The sequence below is a fragment of the Capra hircus genome, chromosome 3, assembly GCF_001704415.2.
Source record: "Capra hircus breed San Clemente chromosome 3, ASM170441v1, whole genome shotgun sequence".
Lineage (NCBI taxonomy): Eukaryota > Metazoa > Chordata > Mammalia > Artiodactyla > Bovidae > Capra > Capra hircus.
In genome coordinates, this window is record NC_030810.1 from 78,157,705 (window position 1) to 78,175,736 (window position 18,032).

At 36.6% G+C, this 18,032-nt stretch overlaps 1 protein-coding gene across 1 annotated transcript in view; it reads left to right on the forward strand.

Annotated features, from left to right (window-relative positions):
- The window catches only part of SLC30A7 (solute carrier family 30 member 7), a 98,803-nt gene that overhangs the window by 63,656 nt on the left and 17,115 nt on the right, over positions 1-18,032 (forward strand). Inside the window, exon 9 of the mRNA XM_005678037.3 lies at positions 13,883-13,973. Within this exon, the coding sequence (XP_005678094.1) occupies positions 13,883-13,973 (91 nt within the window). The remainder of the gene's footprint in view (positions 1-13,882; positions 13,974-18,032) is intronic.

Here is an 18,032-nt window from a genome sequence, read left to right on the forward strand (position 1 = left end):
CCTTTCCCTTCTCCAGGAGATCTTCCCAACCCAGGGATCAAACCCAGGTCTCCTGCATTGCATGTGATTCTTTACTAGCTGAGTCATAAGAGAAGCCCAAATTCCATATGTATGCATTAATATACGATATTTGTTTTTATGTTTCTGACTTCACTCTCTTTGACAGACCCTAGTCATCCACATCACTGCAAATGACCCAATTTCATTCCTTTTTATGGCTGAATAATATTCCATTGTATTTATGTACCACATCTCTTCTATTCATTCATCTATTCGTGGACATTTAGGTTGCTTCCATGTCCTGGCTGCTGAGACAACATTGTAAAGCAATTATACTTTAATTTAAAAATTAATTAAAATACAAAGGATTATCAGAAGAAATTATCCCTGTTCACACATGACATAATCTTACATGTAGAAAATCCTAAAGACTACACGCACACATATACAAACTGTTAGAACTAATAAAGAATTCAGCAAAATTGCAAAATGTAAATCCAACACTCAAAACCCAGTTGTATTCTTAAACACTAACAAGAGCCAGTCAGGAGAAATTATAAAAACAATGCCATTTAGCGTGGCACGAGAAAGGATAAAAAAGTTAAGAATAACTCCACCAAGGAAGTGAAAGATGTATACCTTGAAAACTATAAAATATTGCTAAAAGAAATAAAAGCAGATAAAAATAAATGAAAAAATAGTTCATGATTGTGGATCAGAAGACTTTAGTATTGTTAAAATGTATATGCTGCCCAAAGTGATCCACAGATTCAAAATCCTAATGGCATCTTTTTGCAGAAATAGATTTTTAAAAAATCCTAAAACTTGTGTGGAATATGAAGAGACTATGAATAGCCAAAACAACCTCAAGAGAGAAGAACAAAGTTGGAGGCCTCCCAGTCCCTGAATTCAAAATGTACAACAAAGCAACAGTGATTGAGATGGTGTGGTCCTGGCGTAAAGACAGAGATGGAGAGCAGTAAGATGAATAGAGAGCCCAATAATAAGTGTTTGCATATATATAGCCAAATGATTTTTGATAAGAGTGCCTAGACTACACAATGGGGATAAAGCAGTCTTTTCAACAAATGGTTTTGGAAAAACTGGATATCAACATGCAAAAAATGAAATTAGACCTTTACACCACAATAAAAATTAACTCAAAATGGATTGAAGACTTTAAACATATGATCTAAAGCTATTAAAACCCTAGGCAAAAACATAGAAAAGTTTTAGGATATTGGTGTTTGGAGTGATTTTTTTTTTTTTTAATGGAAACCAAAGAAGACAGGCAACAAAATAAAAAATAGGCAAATTGGACTTTGCCAAACTTAAGAACTTCTGCTCATCAAAAGAAACAGTTGGCAGAGTGATTTTTGGAACTGTCAAAAAAGTCAGTTTATGGAATTGAAGCAAACAATTGCAAATCATATATCTTGTAAGATGTTAATATTCAGACTATATAAGAAGGTCTACAACTGAACAACAAAAACAAAATAAACCAATTTGAAAAGAAGCAAAGGATTTTAATAGACATTTCTCTAAAGATTTATACCTGCCAATAAGCACATGAAAAGATGCTCAACGTTGCTAATAACTAGGGAAATGCAAATCCAAATGACAAGACATCACCTTATACCCATCAGGATGCCATGCTGTGCTTAGTTGCTCAGTCCTGTCCAGACCCTGCTGGGCTACAGTCCATGGGGATTCTCCAAGCAAGAATACTAGAGTGAGTTGCCATGTTTTCCTCTAGAGGATCTTCCCAACCCAGGTCTCTCTCCCACAGTGCAGGTGGATTCTTTACCTTCTGAGCCACCAGGGAAACCCATGAATACTGGAGTGGGTAGCCTATCCCTTGTCCAGGGGATCTTCCTGACCCAGGAATCAAACTGGAGTCTCCTGCATTGCAGGTGGATTTTTTTACCAGTTGAGCTGCCATGGAAGCGCACCCATCAGGTTGTCCCCTATCAAAAGAATAAATAATACCTGTAAGCAAGGATGTGGAGAATTTGGAGCCTTTGTTTACTTTTGGAAGGAATGTAAAATGGTGCAGCCATTGTGGAAATTAGTATCCGTGTTCCTCAGAAAGTTAAAAGTAGAGTTATCATATAACCTAGCAATTCCATTTCTGGGTACATGTCCAAAAGAACTCAGAGGAGGATTGCAAAGAGGTATTCATATACCCATGTTCATTGCAGCATTACTCACAGTAGATAAGAGGTGGAAGTAACCCACATCTCCATCAACAGATGAATGTATAAAGAAAATGTGGTGTATACATGTAGTATAATATTATATAGCCTTTAAAAAGAAGGAGATTCTGTCATACACTTTGTCATGAAACTTCAGGACATTATACTAAACTAAATAAGCCAGTCCCAAAGAGCAAATATTGTATGAGTCGAATCATATTGACATATATAAAGTATGTCAGAAGTATGGAAACAGTAGAAGGATGTTAAGGGTTAGGAGCAGGAGGGATGGGAAATTTAGTGTTTAATGGGTAAAGAGTTTTAGTGTTGCAACATGAAAAAAGTTCTAGAGATCTTTTGTACAACAGTGTTACTTGACACTACTGAATTATACATTTTTAAATTTAGCGTAATATGTTTTTTACTATAACAGAAAAGAATAAGGAAGATCTCTATATGATTCAGTTCATTCAGTCTCTCAGTTGTATCCAACTCTTTGTGACCCCATGGACTGCAGCACGCCAGGCTTCCCTGTCCATCACCAACTCCCAGAGCTTGCTCAAACTCACGTTTATCAAGTAGATGATACCATCCAACCATCTCATCCTCTGCTGTCCCCTTCTCCTCCCACCTTCAGTCTTTTCCAGCATCAAGGTCTTTTCCAATGAGACAGTCCTTTGCATCAGATGGCTAAAGTTTTGGAGTTTCAGCTTCAACATCAGTCCTTCCAGTGAATATTCATGGCTGATTTCCTTTAGGATGGACTGGTTGGATCTCCTTGCAGTCCAAGAGACTCTCGAGTCTTCTCCAACACCACAGTTCAAAAGCATCAATTCTTCAGTGCTCAGCTTTCTTTATAGTCCAACTGTCACATGCATACATGACTACTGGAAAAACCATAGCTTTGACTAGATGGACCTTTGTTGGTAAAGTAATGTGTTCTTTTTAATATGCTGTCTAGGTCTGTCTAGATTTTCTTCTAAGGAGCAAGCATCTTTCAATTTCATGGCTGCAGTCACAATATGCAGTGATTTTAGAGCCCAAAGATAAGTCTCTCACTGTTTTCCCCATTGTTTCCCCATCTATTTGGCATGAAGTGATTGGACTGAATGTCATGATCTTAGTTTTCTGAATGCTGAGTTTTAGGCAACTTTTTCACTCTCCTCTTTCACTTTCAGTCAAGAGGCTCTTTAGTTCTTCTTTGCTTTCTGCCATAAGGGTCATGTCATCTGTGTATCTGAGATTACTGATATTTCTCCCAGCAATCTGGATTCCAGCTTGTGTTTCATCCAGCCTGGCATTTTGCATGGTGTACTCTGCATATAAGTTAAACAAGCAGGGTGACAATATACAGCCCTGGTGTACTCCTTTTCCTACCTGGAACCAGTCTGTTGTTCCATGTCCAGTTGCTTCTTGACCTGCATACAGATTTCTCAAGAGGCTGGTCAGGTGGTCTGGTATTCCCACTTTAAGAATTTTCCAGTTTGCTGTGATCCACACAGTCAGGCTTTGGCATAGTCAATAAAGCAGAAGTAGTTGTTTTTCTGGAACTCTCTTGCTTTTTCAATGATCCAGCAGATGTTGGCAATTTGATATCTGGTTCCTCTGCCTTTTCTGAATATAGCTTGAACGTGTGGAAGTTCACAGTTCACATATTGTTGAAGCCTGGCTTGGAGAATTTTTAGCATTAGGTTGCTAGCCTGTAAGATGAGTGCAGTTTGCAGTAGTTTGGCATTGCCTTTCTTTGGTACTGGAATGAAAACTGACCTTTTCCTGTCCTGTTGCCACTGCTGAGTTTCCCAACTTTGCTGGCATATTGAATGCAGCACTTTCACAGCATCATGTTTTAGGATTTCAAATAGATCAACAGGAATTCCATCACCCCCACTAGCTTTGGTAATGAGGCATTGTTTCCAAGCTATATTGTTAAGAAAACAAAATAGCATTTGATATGTAGCACCTGATATGTAAGAGTACAGCATAAGACAGGTTAAAAAGTAGCACTTTATCTTTTCCATAAGGAAAGATGCATACATAATCTGCATGTTCACAGAACAAATTGAAAACGAATATAATAAATATAGTTACCTCTAGACTGAGGAAGGGATTAGAAATGAGACTTATATGTTTAATATACTTTTGACTTTGGAATCATAGACATTTTTAGCCTTTAAAAAAGTAAATTTTAAAAGGTTGAAAGTACATTCAGTTTTTTCAACTCTTAATTTATACCTACCAAAAGAAAAAATATTACTCCCTTTTGATTATACATTTTCAGTGTTCATTGTTAATTCACGTGTAATTACTTTTAAATTCTCCACCACTAGGTATAGCCTGCACTTGAATTACTCTGTTCTCTTGCTTTATTTATTCTTTGAAAACATGATTTCTACTCCTACCTCATCAGCTAAATATTTTAAAGTAGTCAGCCTCCAGTGTAGCAGTGTAGCAATTAGAAATCTACTTTGAGATATTTAATAAAAAATATACTCCCACGGTGATATTTTAGGTTTAATTTGGATAAGCAAATAAGGGTACTTTTTCCTTTGCTTTTCATTTCCTATGTTAGGTTTGCTTCCCACAGACATCTGACTTTGAAAGTTATCATTGAGTATGGGCACAGAACAGAAAGTAGGTGTCAGGGTTTGCTTCTGTTCAAGTTTTGACTGTACCAGTCACCTCTCAGATGGCAGAAGACTTTCATATTTTTATTACTGTTCATCTTTTCCTGAGCTTTTAAATTTCTTTTTATGATCCAGGCCTTCAATTGACTTTAAAGGCTAGCTTCTCCTAACGACAGAGCTCTCCTTTAGGTAAAGGTGCCTTGGGAGCACTAACAGAGCCACCTTGATGACTTAATTAGAAGTCTTACTGAGCAGTTAAGAGTGTTTACTTCCGCATAGCTGCCTGGGTTCAAATCCTGTTTTGACCTTTTGTCGGTGTGACCTTGGGCAAGTCACTTAACCTCAGTTTTTAATCTTGAAAGTGGAAATGACAGTTACGTTTACCTCATAACTTGTTATATGTGGACTAAGTAAGTTAAGCTATACTAAGTCTACACCAGACCTGCCACTTGGCAGGCATTGTGTAAGTGTTAACTGCTTAACCTGGAAGTAGCTAGACACAGTTTAACTCAGATTACTGATAGCCTTATTGAACCTAGGTATTGATCAGCACCCTGATCAATTTTTCTCACTGATCTTAAGGCCTTTTTGTTTTGAGTTAAAACTTGTAATTGCTGAAGCCATTTAATGATAAGTTGGTTTTTATAGTATTAATATATAAATATTTCTTGCCGTCTCATCTGGTTTTTGAAATAAAGTCCTGTTTCTTCACCATTTTTTAAATGGCAGATTTCCTTAAAGAACTTCATCTCCTGCCTTTGTCCATGTTAGCGCAGCCGCCGCTTTCAGTGGGTCACAGAGGCAGTAGAGAGGTGCCTCCAGTTCTCATTCGCTTTTAGATGCAAATGTTACCATATTTAATATGAATAATAAGATTTATTCCAGTCTTCTCTCAAAACTGTATCTTGTGGTGTTCTTTGCCCTCTTACTTCTATTCCATTGTCTCTCCCCATTTCCCTCCCTCTTGAGAGGATATTAGCATGACTTCTCATTCATTTTTCATACTTATTTGCACCTTGTGCTTCCTGGATACATATGTTATCACTTTTATTTTCTATTGATATTGTTGGTGTGATTTTAGTTTTTTATTCATGAGAATATTCTTTCTCAAGAGAATGAAAAGCCTTTATCTTAAGATAACAAGTTGGATGTTAAGAGTTGGGAATGCGGATTGCTCCTGCCTAAGTATAATTAATTCTTTGTCACCTATACTTGAATAGAGGATAAGATACTTCTGCTTCTATTTATTAGAGATTCTTTTGGGGGAATAATTCTTTTAAGGGCCTTATTACTGCTTTGTTATTTAGCTGTTATTGTGAAGTGTTGAAAGCCATATCAAACAAGGGCTGTTCGACATTTTAATAATCTTCCACTAGTGTTTGAAATTTTACAATAGACTGTACATTCAGCAGACATGTGCCCAGCACTTATTATATTCCATGCACTGTATGTGGCACTGGGAATAAAAAGAGTACAACCTGGTCTCTGACCCCAGAGGACTCAGACTTCATGAGACACTGCAGTGTAGAGAAGAAAGCTTTAGTGTGGAGTTATTACCTCTAGTTCTGTTGCTTACCAATATGTAACAAAGAGCAAGTTGTCTTAATCTCTCTGAGATGGTTTTCACTTCTATAAAATGAGGGAGTTGGTCTAAATAAGCTCTTATGATCTTGTCTGTATCTCTTATTCCAACATTTTCGTAAAGCTACTTAAATTGTTGTGAGGATCAAATTGGAAAAAAATTTATTAAAGTACTTAAAGTACTTTATTAATAGTACTTAAAGAAACTATTAAGTTTTGTTTAAACAAAGACGTTATTATCTGCTAATTTGACGTTATTTACAAATGCTTTTGGTCCAGAGACCAGATGCATTAAGTGTTTTAACTAAGTTTCAGAACTTTAGAGAAAAGAGTGACTTTTTCATGATGTTGGCTCCAAGTTCTAGGGGTATTTTAGGATATCGTACTGTCTCTGTTATTGAGTGAAATAGGTACTCTGTAAATATGCACTGATTTAAACAATAGATTTCAGAAACTCAGTATAATTATAAGGTAAATCACCATCCCTGTGGTTTTAGGTTTTCTGTTCTGTATTAGGCTTATGAAATTCTGGGTTTATAGCTATTGTCTTTTACAGTGGAATAATTGTATTTGTGCAAAATGACTGTATATTTACAGCTTATCAACAGGATCACCATGCCTAAATGTAGAATACATTGCTTTTCAGGGTCAATTTTCTTTGGCTTCTTTTGTCCACTAAACATTTTTGAGTATATGACATATGCTAGAAAATACTTCAGATTTATAGGCTCTTTTATAAAGTACAGCTGTGTTTATGTTTGTGGATTATAAAAACCACTGATAATATGCAGGAAGACTTAGTCCGTTAGCCAATTCAAAAAAGTTGAATCAGTAATTATGTTTTAATTATTATTAATAGGTATTTGTTCTCAGATTTAAGTGATGGTTTCAACTCTCTGGAATTCTTTATTATTAAGGATTATTATTATTGCTAGTCTGATTGTTCTTCAAGTTTTCATAATGTATATCCTTTTCTTTGATTTATTTATAATTATTGCTATTTTATTTACTGTTGAAATGGTGAGACTTTCACTAAATGCTTTTGAAGTAAAATTTTCATTTGCAGAGTTACTGGCAATAAAGAGTAATAGCTAATTGTTGCTTATTTAATCTGCAATCATATAAACTTTCATATTAATTGTAAATTTCTGATTATATGACTGTAAATTTGACTTAGCTTTTGAGGAATAAAAATATTAGCATGTTTTACTGGTAAACTCATGTACCTAATGAGTCATTCTTTTTATATATGCTAGGAAAATGGTATTTCATTGTTAAAGCTAGAATTGAGTTAGTCAACCAGAAGTGAACCTCTAATTGTTTCCAAATGCTTTCTTTTTGGGTTTGGATGCAGCTCTAAGTCTTAGCTCAGTTAGGAATTTGCTAAGTTTGTCTTTTTCCCCATATCCTTTCATTATGGCTAGATAGATCCATGCTAAAATCTGTTTTATGATTCCCTATTACAGTAGTTAATCAGAAAAATATGGGCACAAACTCCTGAGCTAAACACAATTTTAAAAAACAAAAATAGAGTTTCTACAGGTTTCTTTTACATTTTTATAACCTTTGAGATTATTATAGAAATTGATTTTAAATTGCTTATCACCACACTTGATTTAGCAAGTACTTTTTTCTCCCCACCCCAGTTTCATGACCTAGTTATAGCTTCTACAGCTGAAATTATTAACAATATTTTAATATTATTATTGGAGAAAATTAGCCTGATGTTTCCATGTACCTTGGTGAAATGCTTGCTGCTCTTAAATGTAAACATTTTATTAAAATTCCACCTAAGTAGACAACCATTTGAAATTTTATAGTGTAGCAGAGTCAGTAAAAACCTCATTGGTCTCTATATATATTATTGTCTTATATCAGTTATAGCTTTAATTTAATTATTTTAAACTAGATGCTGGCTTCTAATGTTAATTTTATCAAATATTTCTCTGCATTATGGTTTTTGAATTGTGTTAAAATGGGGGATCTCTAAATTCTGTTAATTCTAATATTGTGTTATCTGTGATCATGGAGCTTTACCAGTTCTAGAAACCTCAAACTAAGGGCCACATATGAAAGTAAATTTTAGGAGAAAAAGAGAAGTACTAGTTGTTGTTCATTGTTTTGTTTTTACAAAGAGAGTAGCAGACTTTGAGAGGCAACACCATGGATGATACACATAAACATTTGAACAAAGATTTGGATAAATTTGTAGATGGTTGTTCTTGGTGACATTCAGTTCAGTTCAGTTGCTCAGTCATGTTCAACTCTTTGTGACCCCATGGACTGCAGCACACCAGGCTTCCCTGTCCATCACCAACTCCCGGAGTTCACCCAAACTCATGTCCATCGAGTCAGTGATGCCATCCAGCCATCTCATCCTCTGTCGTCCCCTTCTCCTCCTGCCCACAATCCCTCCCAGCATCGGTCTTTTCCAATGGGTCTTTTCCAGTGAGTCAACTCTTCACATCAGGTGACCAAAGTATTGGAGTTTCAGCTTTAGCATCAGTCTTTCCAAAGAACACCCAGGACTGATCTCCTTTCAAATGGACTGGTTGGATCTCCTTGCAGTCCAAGGGACTCTCAAGAGTCTTCTCCAACACCACAGTTCAAAAGCATCAATTCTTTGGCGCTGAGCTTTCTTCACTGTCCAACTCTCACATCCATACATGACCACTGGAAAAACCATAGCCATGACTAGATGGACCTTTGTTGGCAAAGTAATGTCTCTGCTTTTGGATATGCTATCTAGATTGGTCATAATTTTCCTTCCAAGGAGTAAGCATCTTTCAGTTTCATGGCTGCAATCACCATCTGCAGTGATTTTGGAGCCCCCAAAAATAAAGTCTGTCACTGTTTCCCCATGTATTTGGTGACTTATTAGGAGACTGTATTAAAGAAATGTCTTACTGTTTTAAAACTGATTTCCTTAAGGATTAATCTAGATTGGACTTAACTCTCTTGTATTAATTGTGCTTTAGCTCTTTTCGGGGAAAGTCTTAAACTAGCTTTAGGTATACTAAAACAAAGATTTTAAAAGTCTTTTGCAAGATTATATTTTATTTAAGTAATATCTCTGCTCATATTGCATGCCCTTTGTTACAGTGAAATCCATGTTCTCTTCTATTCCTTTCTTCCTCACATTGTTTTGAAGGGTATCTATTTTTTAATTCGCTTTTGGCTGCTCCTGGTCTTTGTTGCCTTTGTGCAGGCTATCTCTAGCTGTGGCAGGCTTTCTCTGTAGTGGCTTCTCTTGCTGTGGAGCGCAGGCTCTAGGTGCATGGGCTTCAGTAGTTGTGGCACACAGGCTCAGTAGTTGTGGTGCATGGGCTTAGTTGCTCTGAAGCATGTGGAATCTTCCTGGATCAGGGGTCAAACCTATGTTCCCTGCATTGGCAGGCAGATCCTTATCCACTGCACCATCAGGAAAGTCGGAAAGATGTATTATTTATTTTTAAAGGTATGTTTAAGAGTAAGTTATCAACATACTAATTAAAAAACTGTTTGCCAGAAGTTCCTGGGAAATGAAAACGGATACAGGCTTTTAATCTACAGTTGTTTTGTATTCATGTGCATCTTTTTCCAAATGGTGGGTCAATCCAGTAAATGTTTGTTGTGTAGTTTCCATTGATCTCTACAGGCTTTTTCAATACTGTTGAGTTCCTTTGAAGTAAGGCATTATGAATTATTTATCTTTTTATTTCTGGTGCCTAGCATATGCCTGGCACATGGTAAATAAGCAGTTAATGTTTGTAGACTTGAACTGTTGAAAATTGATTTTGGAGTCAGAAGACCTGTCATTATTCTAGCTCTCCCATTCACTAGCTTTACCCTTAAGCAAGTTGCTTTGGTGCACCAAGTCTCCATTTCCACAACTCTAGAGTAGGATTCCATCTGATTCTAGAAGATCTGATGCCAAGCGAAGCATGTAGTACTTATTGCTTATTTGTATTGATTGCATAATAAAATCTATTTGCAGACTTACCTAATTAGTAATGGATTAGATTGGTTTGCAAAGTATATCTCAGTTGATGATACTGGCATGTTGTTGCTTTTTAGTATACAAAGGCAACTTATATTTCATTTCCAAATATATTCTCTCTCTAGTATTCCTTGTACTTTGACCATTTTTTTTCTTACTGAAGGAAAATAAAGATGGAAGAAATTACCTAGAAATTTAATCTATTCCCTTATTTTATAGATGAGAAAATGGATGTTTTGGAAGGTTATACTATTTGTCTAAAGCTGTTTAATGGCAGAGTTAGAACCTAGGTTGTATGATTTACACTTGAGTGATTTTTCCACATCAGGTATCTCCAGGCATTATTAGCAGTTTCTTGAGATAAAGATTGAAGAAGAAATGATCAAAATAGCTAAATTTATGGGCATGTGAAAAAAATACTTTTTTCTTATTCTCAAACAGTTATTCTGGGGGAACTACTTTTATGCCTCATTTCCTGAGAAGTACAATAAGGAAAGTAGGAAAACAAAAATTGTTTAAGTTAGATGTATAAAAGCATTTAGTTATGGATCCTTTATTTTTCCTGAGAAATGAGGATGGAGAGAGGAAAGAAGAATGTCATAATTGAATTATGCCTTGTTATTCTATGAGGTTTTTCTTTGCCGTTTTTGTAATTCCAGGGAACCTTCACCTTTTTAATAACAGCACAGTGGATAGCAACAGACATTACTGTTCAGGTTGAATGAAAGGATAACTACTGTTCTTTCACTGTCAAAATCCTTAACCCCAGTTCTAGTTGCTTTCCACCCATTTTTCCTCCAGCCTTACTATAGATATCACAGATTTTTTGTAAGAGCACAGAGAAGAACTTCATAGAGTTTGGAGGACAGTTTGGGATCAGGGTATATCCCCTACAAGGGGTGACACTTGAGATTTTAAAGAAGGACTAGAAGCCAGATTAGAGGACAGTTTAGGGACATCTAGAGAGGTTATAGCATGAGACAAAGCGTGAAAGGAAGAAACAGCAGAAAGTGAAGTACAAGCAGGTTTATGTTTAGAGAGCTTAAAATGTGAAGCAAGAATGATAGGAGGTGAAGCTAGAGTTTACATTTAATTCCCCAGGCAGTTCAGTGCGGTTCAGTCGCTCAGTCGTGTCCGACTCTTTGCAACACCGTGGACTGCAGCACACCAGTCAGTAGAGAGCTGCTAATGGATTTTCCTTTTTTTTTTTTTTTTTGAGGGAAGTATAGAGTCAGATTCTGATTTCAATTAGATTAGCCTAATAGCTTGATACAGAATGGTTCTATTAGTTATCCTTGGTAAGATAACAGCTTACACAAAAAGAGCATAGCTAAAATGACACACATTATTATCTTTGCCTTGGTTCAGAACTTGAGCATGGCTAACTGGGCTCTCTGTCTCAGGCTCCCTCATGCGGTGACAGTCAAGGTGTCAGCCAGGGCTGTAGTCATGCTCATGCTTGTCTGGGGGAGAATCTACTTCCAGTCTCACTGAAGTGGTTGTTGACAGTATTGAGTTTCTTTGGGGCTGTTGGACTGAGGGTCTCGTTTCCTTCATTGAGGAAATAAAGGAGGGGGGTGGAGGCAAGAAATGCGTAGCAGGTTAAGTCATGAGAACTTGGTGATTTAGAGCATGAAGGTTTTAAGGGAGAAGCAATTAAAGGTGGCATCTAATTGTTTTTGACTAGCAAATCACCATCTGACTGAAGAATATTTTCGCTTGAATGTGTCTTCAACTCCTGTCCATGTTGAGCTTTTATATGCATTACTGCTATTCTCGTCACACTTTTAGGTTTCTAAACTTGCCCTTGGTGTTGCTTCCCTGGACTCCAGTTTCCCAATATCTCAATATCTCTGTGTCTCTTTAATTTTCCTATTTGTCTCTGTTCCTACTTTTACCCTCCTTACCCAGCTACTTATCTCTGTACACAAAGTGTGGGAACAATTTCTTAATTTCTTCTCTGTGGCCTTTCCTTTTTTAATCTAGATTCTAAAACATCTAATTGCTAGATACATTTATCTTTCATTTAACCAACAAGTATTGTAGGCCCACTTTGTGAACTGCACTTTACTGGGCCTCCTTGGGAATATAACAGCAAGACAAGCATTGTCCCTAATCCTCTAATCATTAATATCTTCTCTTTCCTTTCTGTCTGTCAAAAATAACACTAATCTTTTTAGTTATCCACTTCACCTTCTACCTTCCTTAAAAGGTGTATGTTTTGTTTTGTTTTGTTTTCTCTTTGTCTCCTATAGCTATTGGATTTCTGGGGTTTCCTAAGCGGTTCAGTTGTAAAAAGCCCACCTGCCAATTTAGGAGACACAAGTTTGATCCCTGGGTTGGGAAGATCCCCTTGAGTAGGAAATGGCTACTGACTCCAGTATTCTTGCTTAAAGAATTCCATGGACTGAGGCGCCTGGAGGGCTACAGTCCATGGAGTTGCAAAAAGCTGGACAACATTGAGCATGCACACATACCTTTAGCTATAATCAGGAGGGGCTTTTCTCTGGAAACATTGAGATTCTATAAGTTTAAAACAAAGCACTGGCTTCAGCTATTAAGTGTAATGAAGCTATTCCTGACCTTGCCTTTCAATCAGCATCAAGCACTAGAGCAGTGAGTGTCTGCTCACTTCAGTGACTTACTGGACTCCCCCTAGAGGGCTTTCTAAAAATATTGATACTTCACCTTTGCCTCAGAGATTCTCATTCAGTATGTTAGGAATGAAAACAAACCACACTCTTAAGGTGAATTTGATGTGTCGCTAGTTTAGAAAACTGTTGCAGTAGAGTCACCTGTACCATTAACTCTTTTGTGTGCATTTAACCATCTAAATAGCCTAAAGCTGTAATTTCCAAATACCAGTTACAGACTAATTACATCAGTTCATACAGTCTTTAGGGCCCTGTCACTAGAGGTGCTGATTCTTCACTAGATATGTGGTAATATCCAGGCTCCTTTTTTTTTTAATAATCAAAGAAGATTGATACATAATTGGATTAGAAAAACATTGAATGAATGAACCTAATATAATGTATTAATTTTTTTTTTGTATTTTCCTTTGCAGAACTGTTCAGATAAATGCATATAGATGTTTGATAATGGCCATGATATGCTTTATAGATTATCTTGGAAGATTCTAGCCATTTGAAGTCATATTTTAAATGGCAGTTAAATGACTGCTTGTGTTTAGATTTTTAGATGCTCCAGTACTATTCAGTAGTATAATATTAGTATCATACTAATATTTCATACACTGAAATATTTCATTTAACTCTTTTTTGATACCCTGATATATTTCATTTAAGTCTTCTACTTTTTACCTTAAATAATAACTTTTTTGTCCCATGAAAAATTTGGAACAGTGACTGGATTCTTTTTCCTCATATTATTCTGATAAATCTTTGTTATATTCTGCTGTCAGGAGGGATATTATTACTTTCTTCCAGGATGGGATGATCAGAATGTGGCTCTAATAAGTTTGTTGTCTTCCTTTTCTATAGTGTTATTCCTCTCTTAAGAGAGTCTGTTGGAATATTAATGCAGAGAACTCCTCCAGTTTTGGAAAATACTTTACCTCAGTGCTATCAGAGGGTAAGTTTCAATGCTTCCAAACCATTGGGTTTTAGTTGTTTCCAAATTGTTGGGGGTTTCAACTTTTATAAATATGGGTAGCATGTGTGTATAATTTAGTATTTCTTCCAAGATTAAAAGCTGACCATGAAAGCCACTTAAACCAGAATAAAATCATTGGAAAATATTGAGCTTCACTAAAGAAATGTGGTAGAAATTGTCCTCATCTAGTCTAGAAATCCAGCAGCTCTTTTAAAATATGAATATGAATAGCAGATGGTATAAGCATTTCTTCAACATATATTTTGTGAGCCCCCCATCTTTTATGCCATATATTCTTCTAAGGTCCTAGCGGTGTAATGGTAAACAGGATAGACAGGGTCTATCAAAGTATTTATGGTCTGGTGGGGAAACGCAGGCACTAAACAAGAAATAAATAAGGAAATACCAGTGATGCTTACTATAATAGAAGTGAAACAAAGTGAGGTGGTAGACATGGATGGCTACATCAGATTTATTGAGGGTGTCATATTCAAGGAAGCTGAAATGTTGTTGATTAGAAGGAGCCAGACATGAAAATCTTGGAGAAGAGTGTTCCAAGCAAAGGAAAATGCTAATGCAATAAGTTCTATGGCTGGAATTAATTTAGTGTATTTGAAAAACAGTGAGGAAAAGCCATTGTGGCTGAAGCATAATAGATAAAGGGAAAAGTGGCTGGAAAGGCTGGAGAGAATGACAGGGGACAGATGATACAGAAGTGCTGGTCTTACTAAGAGGTTTAGATTTAATTCTGATTCTGTGGGGAGCATTAGAAAGCTTTTATGCTGGGAGAGTGTCACAGAACTTAAATTTTAAAGCTTATTCTGCTTGCTATTAGAGAATAAACTCTAGGAAGAATGAAAGCAAAGGAAACCAATTAAGAAGCTATTATTTAATTTGAAAAGTTATGGCTTGGACTACAGTGGTAGCAGTGACAGTGGAGCTAAGTAGATATTTTGCATAAGTTTTGAGAGATAGATTATATTAGCAGAGGAGAGAAAAGGTGTTGAATTGCAGCTAGCTAGATCCTAATACTATTTGTTGAGGTTGATGCGGGTGTGAGAGTGGAAAATCCTCCCATATCAAGAGTTCTATTTTGGATACGTTAAGACTGAAATGCCTACTATACTTGCAAGTGAAATGTCACTGAAGTGCTTGGATGTGCAAATCTGGAATTTTAGGGACTGATTAGAACTAAGAGGAGTTTTGATTCATCAACATATAAATAGCCTTTAAAACATTAGGATTGTATGAGATTGCCACGGAAGGATTCAGCTCTATTCTTTAGCTCAAGTTTCAACTCTCAAGATTTAGAGCATAGATAGAAAGGGAGCTGGAAAACCCAGAAGTTGAAGAAGGAGGAAATAATCAACTGTGCCAAATATTTCTGTGAGGCAATTCTAATAGAAACAAAGAAGTGACCGTTGACTGGCATCATGAATGGCATTAATGGCCTTGATAAAAAACATTTTCAGTAGATTTTGTGCAAGCTTGATATAGTAGATTAGGGTGGAAATGAATGGGGGAAGTAGAGATAGTGGTTACAGTCACTTCTTTTAAAAAGTGTTGTTAAAGGGAGTAGAGAAATGAGCTGAAAGCTTGGCTATGGATATAGTAAGAAGGGGAAGAGAATTTGTTAAAACAACATCCCATAGAACATTCCCCAGTAATGGAGGTATTCAGTAATTACCTTGTCCAGTATGGAAGTCACAAGGAACCTGTGGCTGCTGAGCATTTGAAGCTTAAGGATTTTGAGCTAGTGCAGCTAGTTTTTCGATTTCATTACAGTTTCATGCATTTAGCCACGTGTGTCGAGTGACTTCTGTATTGCACAGTGCAGTTTGGGAGCATGTGTGTTGCTAATGGGAACATGCCAACTGAGAGGAAGAAATTGATGATATGATAGTGAAGCAGGTTAATTTAATGAAGGAATGAAGTTCTTGAGAAGGTGAGAAGGGATAGGATCCAAAGAGTTATGGAGGAATTAATTGTAGCTAGGAGCCAGGGGTACTGAATCCCACAAGTGAAGACAGAGAATGCTGAAATAGATGAGGGTTGACTGGTAGATTTGGTGAGTCAGAAGAGCTTTTCTGTGTGGCTCTATTTTCTCTTTGACTTACAGGGCAGTGTAATCATACAGAGAAATGAGAAGACGAGAGGAAAAAAGAGAAAGTGTAGAATAGTTCTTTCTGACATAGGAAAAGTGAAATGCTGCCTGTTTGACTTTTGTGGTTTTATGATTTTAAGGGAGGACCAGTCAGCATAATTGTGGAAGAGAAAGGGACAATTTAGTGAATGCCTACTCTAAGCTGGCCCCTATACTAAGTGATGTACATATATTGTTTCTGTTCTTCAAATTAACCATACAGGCTAAGTTTCCTATTCCTTTCCCTAGGAAAATTGAGTAAAATTGAGGCTCAGAAGATTTAAATAACTCAAAGATCACAGATGGTAGCGGCTGAATCAGGATTCTAATCCATATAATTCTGGCTTTAGAAGCTCCTGCTCTTTTTGTTACACCACACTGTCAGAACAAGGAGAGCAACATAGACTTTCATCTGTAACTACACTTTCTCCACATTTTTAATTTGAGGAAAGTTAATGCCAATTTCTGTAAGAGTCATTCCTTAACTTAGGCTTTAGAATAACTTGCAAGAATGTACTTATACTGCTACTTCTATGGAGGTAGGAGAAATCTCTTCAGTCAGCATGTTGTTTCACTAGCATTGGTGTTTCACTACACCATTCGTGGGAGAAGGTAATGGCACCCCACTCCAGTATTCTTGCCTGGAAAATCCCATGGGTGGAGGAGCCTGGTAGGCTACAGTCCATGGGGTCGCGAAGAGTCGGGCACAACTGAGCGACTTCACTTTTCACTTTCATGCATTGGGGAAGGAAATGGCAACCTACTCCAATGTTCTTGCCTGGAGTATCCCGGGGATGGCGGAGCCTGGTGGGCTGCCATCTATGGGGTCACACAGAGCTGGACATGACTGAAGCGACTTAGCAGCAGCAGCAGCAGCACACCATTCGTGAGGATACTCTTTAGAAAAACGTAGAGGATATCAACTTCAAACTGCTCTGTCATCAGAGTCCTGAAAGAGGAAGAGAAAGTCCACCTTGCCCTGTTTCCCCAGTAAAAGCAGTTTTGTTTTTTCTTAAATGAGCACAGTGGGTATTGTCTCAATTTCCTACCAGGAGTCTTGGAGCTCAAAGAAGGTAATCCTATATGCATCAGATTCTGATAAAAATAAATATTTTGATACAAAAGTTCAACCTTTTCGTAGTTAACATCTCAAATAGATTACCTAAGAATCAGAGAATCTCAGAATTTGAAAAGATCTTATTATTCACTTGGTCCAGACTTCTGTCTGTTGTAAGAATCTCCTCTGCAACATTTAGTTGGTCATCCAGCTTCTTGACCATTTCCAGGAACCAGTGGTTAATCTCTTCACAGAGTAACCTCTTTATCTTTAAAGTTGATCTAATTGTTATAAAGATCTTTTTACATTGAGCCTCTTTTAATTTCTGTGTTCTAATCTTAGTTCATCTCTTCCAGATCTACTATCTACAGAGATACTGAACAATAGCAATAGTTTGGGCATCTTTGTAAAGATTTTCCTGATCTTCAATGGAATACATCTAATGTTTTTTTCATAAGTGTTTTCTGTACATTTTTGGTAGATAGCTTTTAATAAGTTAAGGAAGTGTCCTTCTAAGCATAAATAGGGGTTGAATTTTATTAAGTAATTGCAATTCTTTTATTAAAATGATTGTGTGATTTTTCTCCTTTGCTTCATTAATTGAAGAATAACAGTAATAGAATTTCTGATAGTTATTGTTTCCCTCTTGGGATAAACCTAACTTAGTCATGATACGTTGTTTTTTTAATATACTGTTGGATTTAGCTTACTTAATTCATAAGAGAATTCAGCTTATATGTTACTGTCTTTATCTGGTTGGGGATCAAGATTATTTTTCCTTAAATGAGGTAGCGCCTCTTTTTTATTTTCTGGCAAAACTAAGAGGTTAAGTTACTTG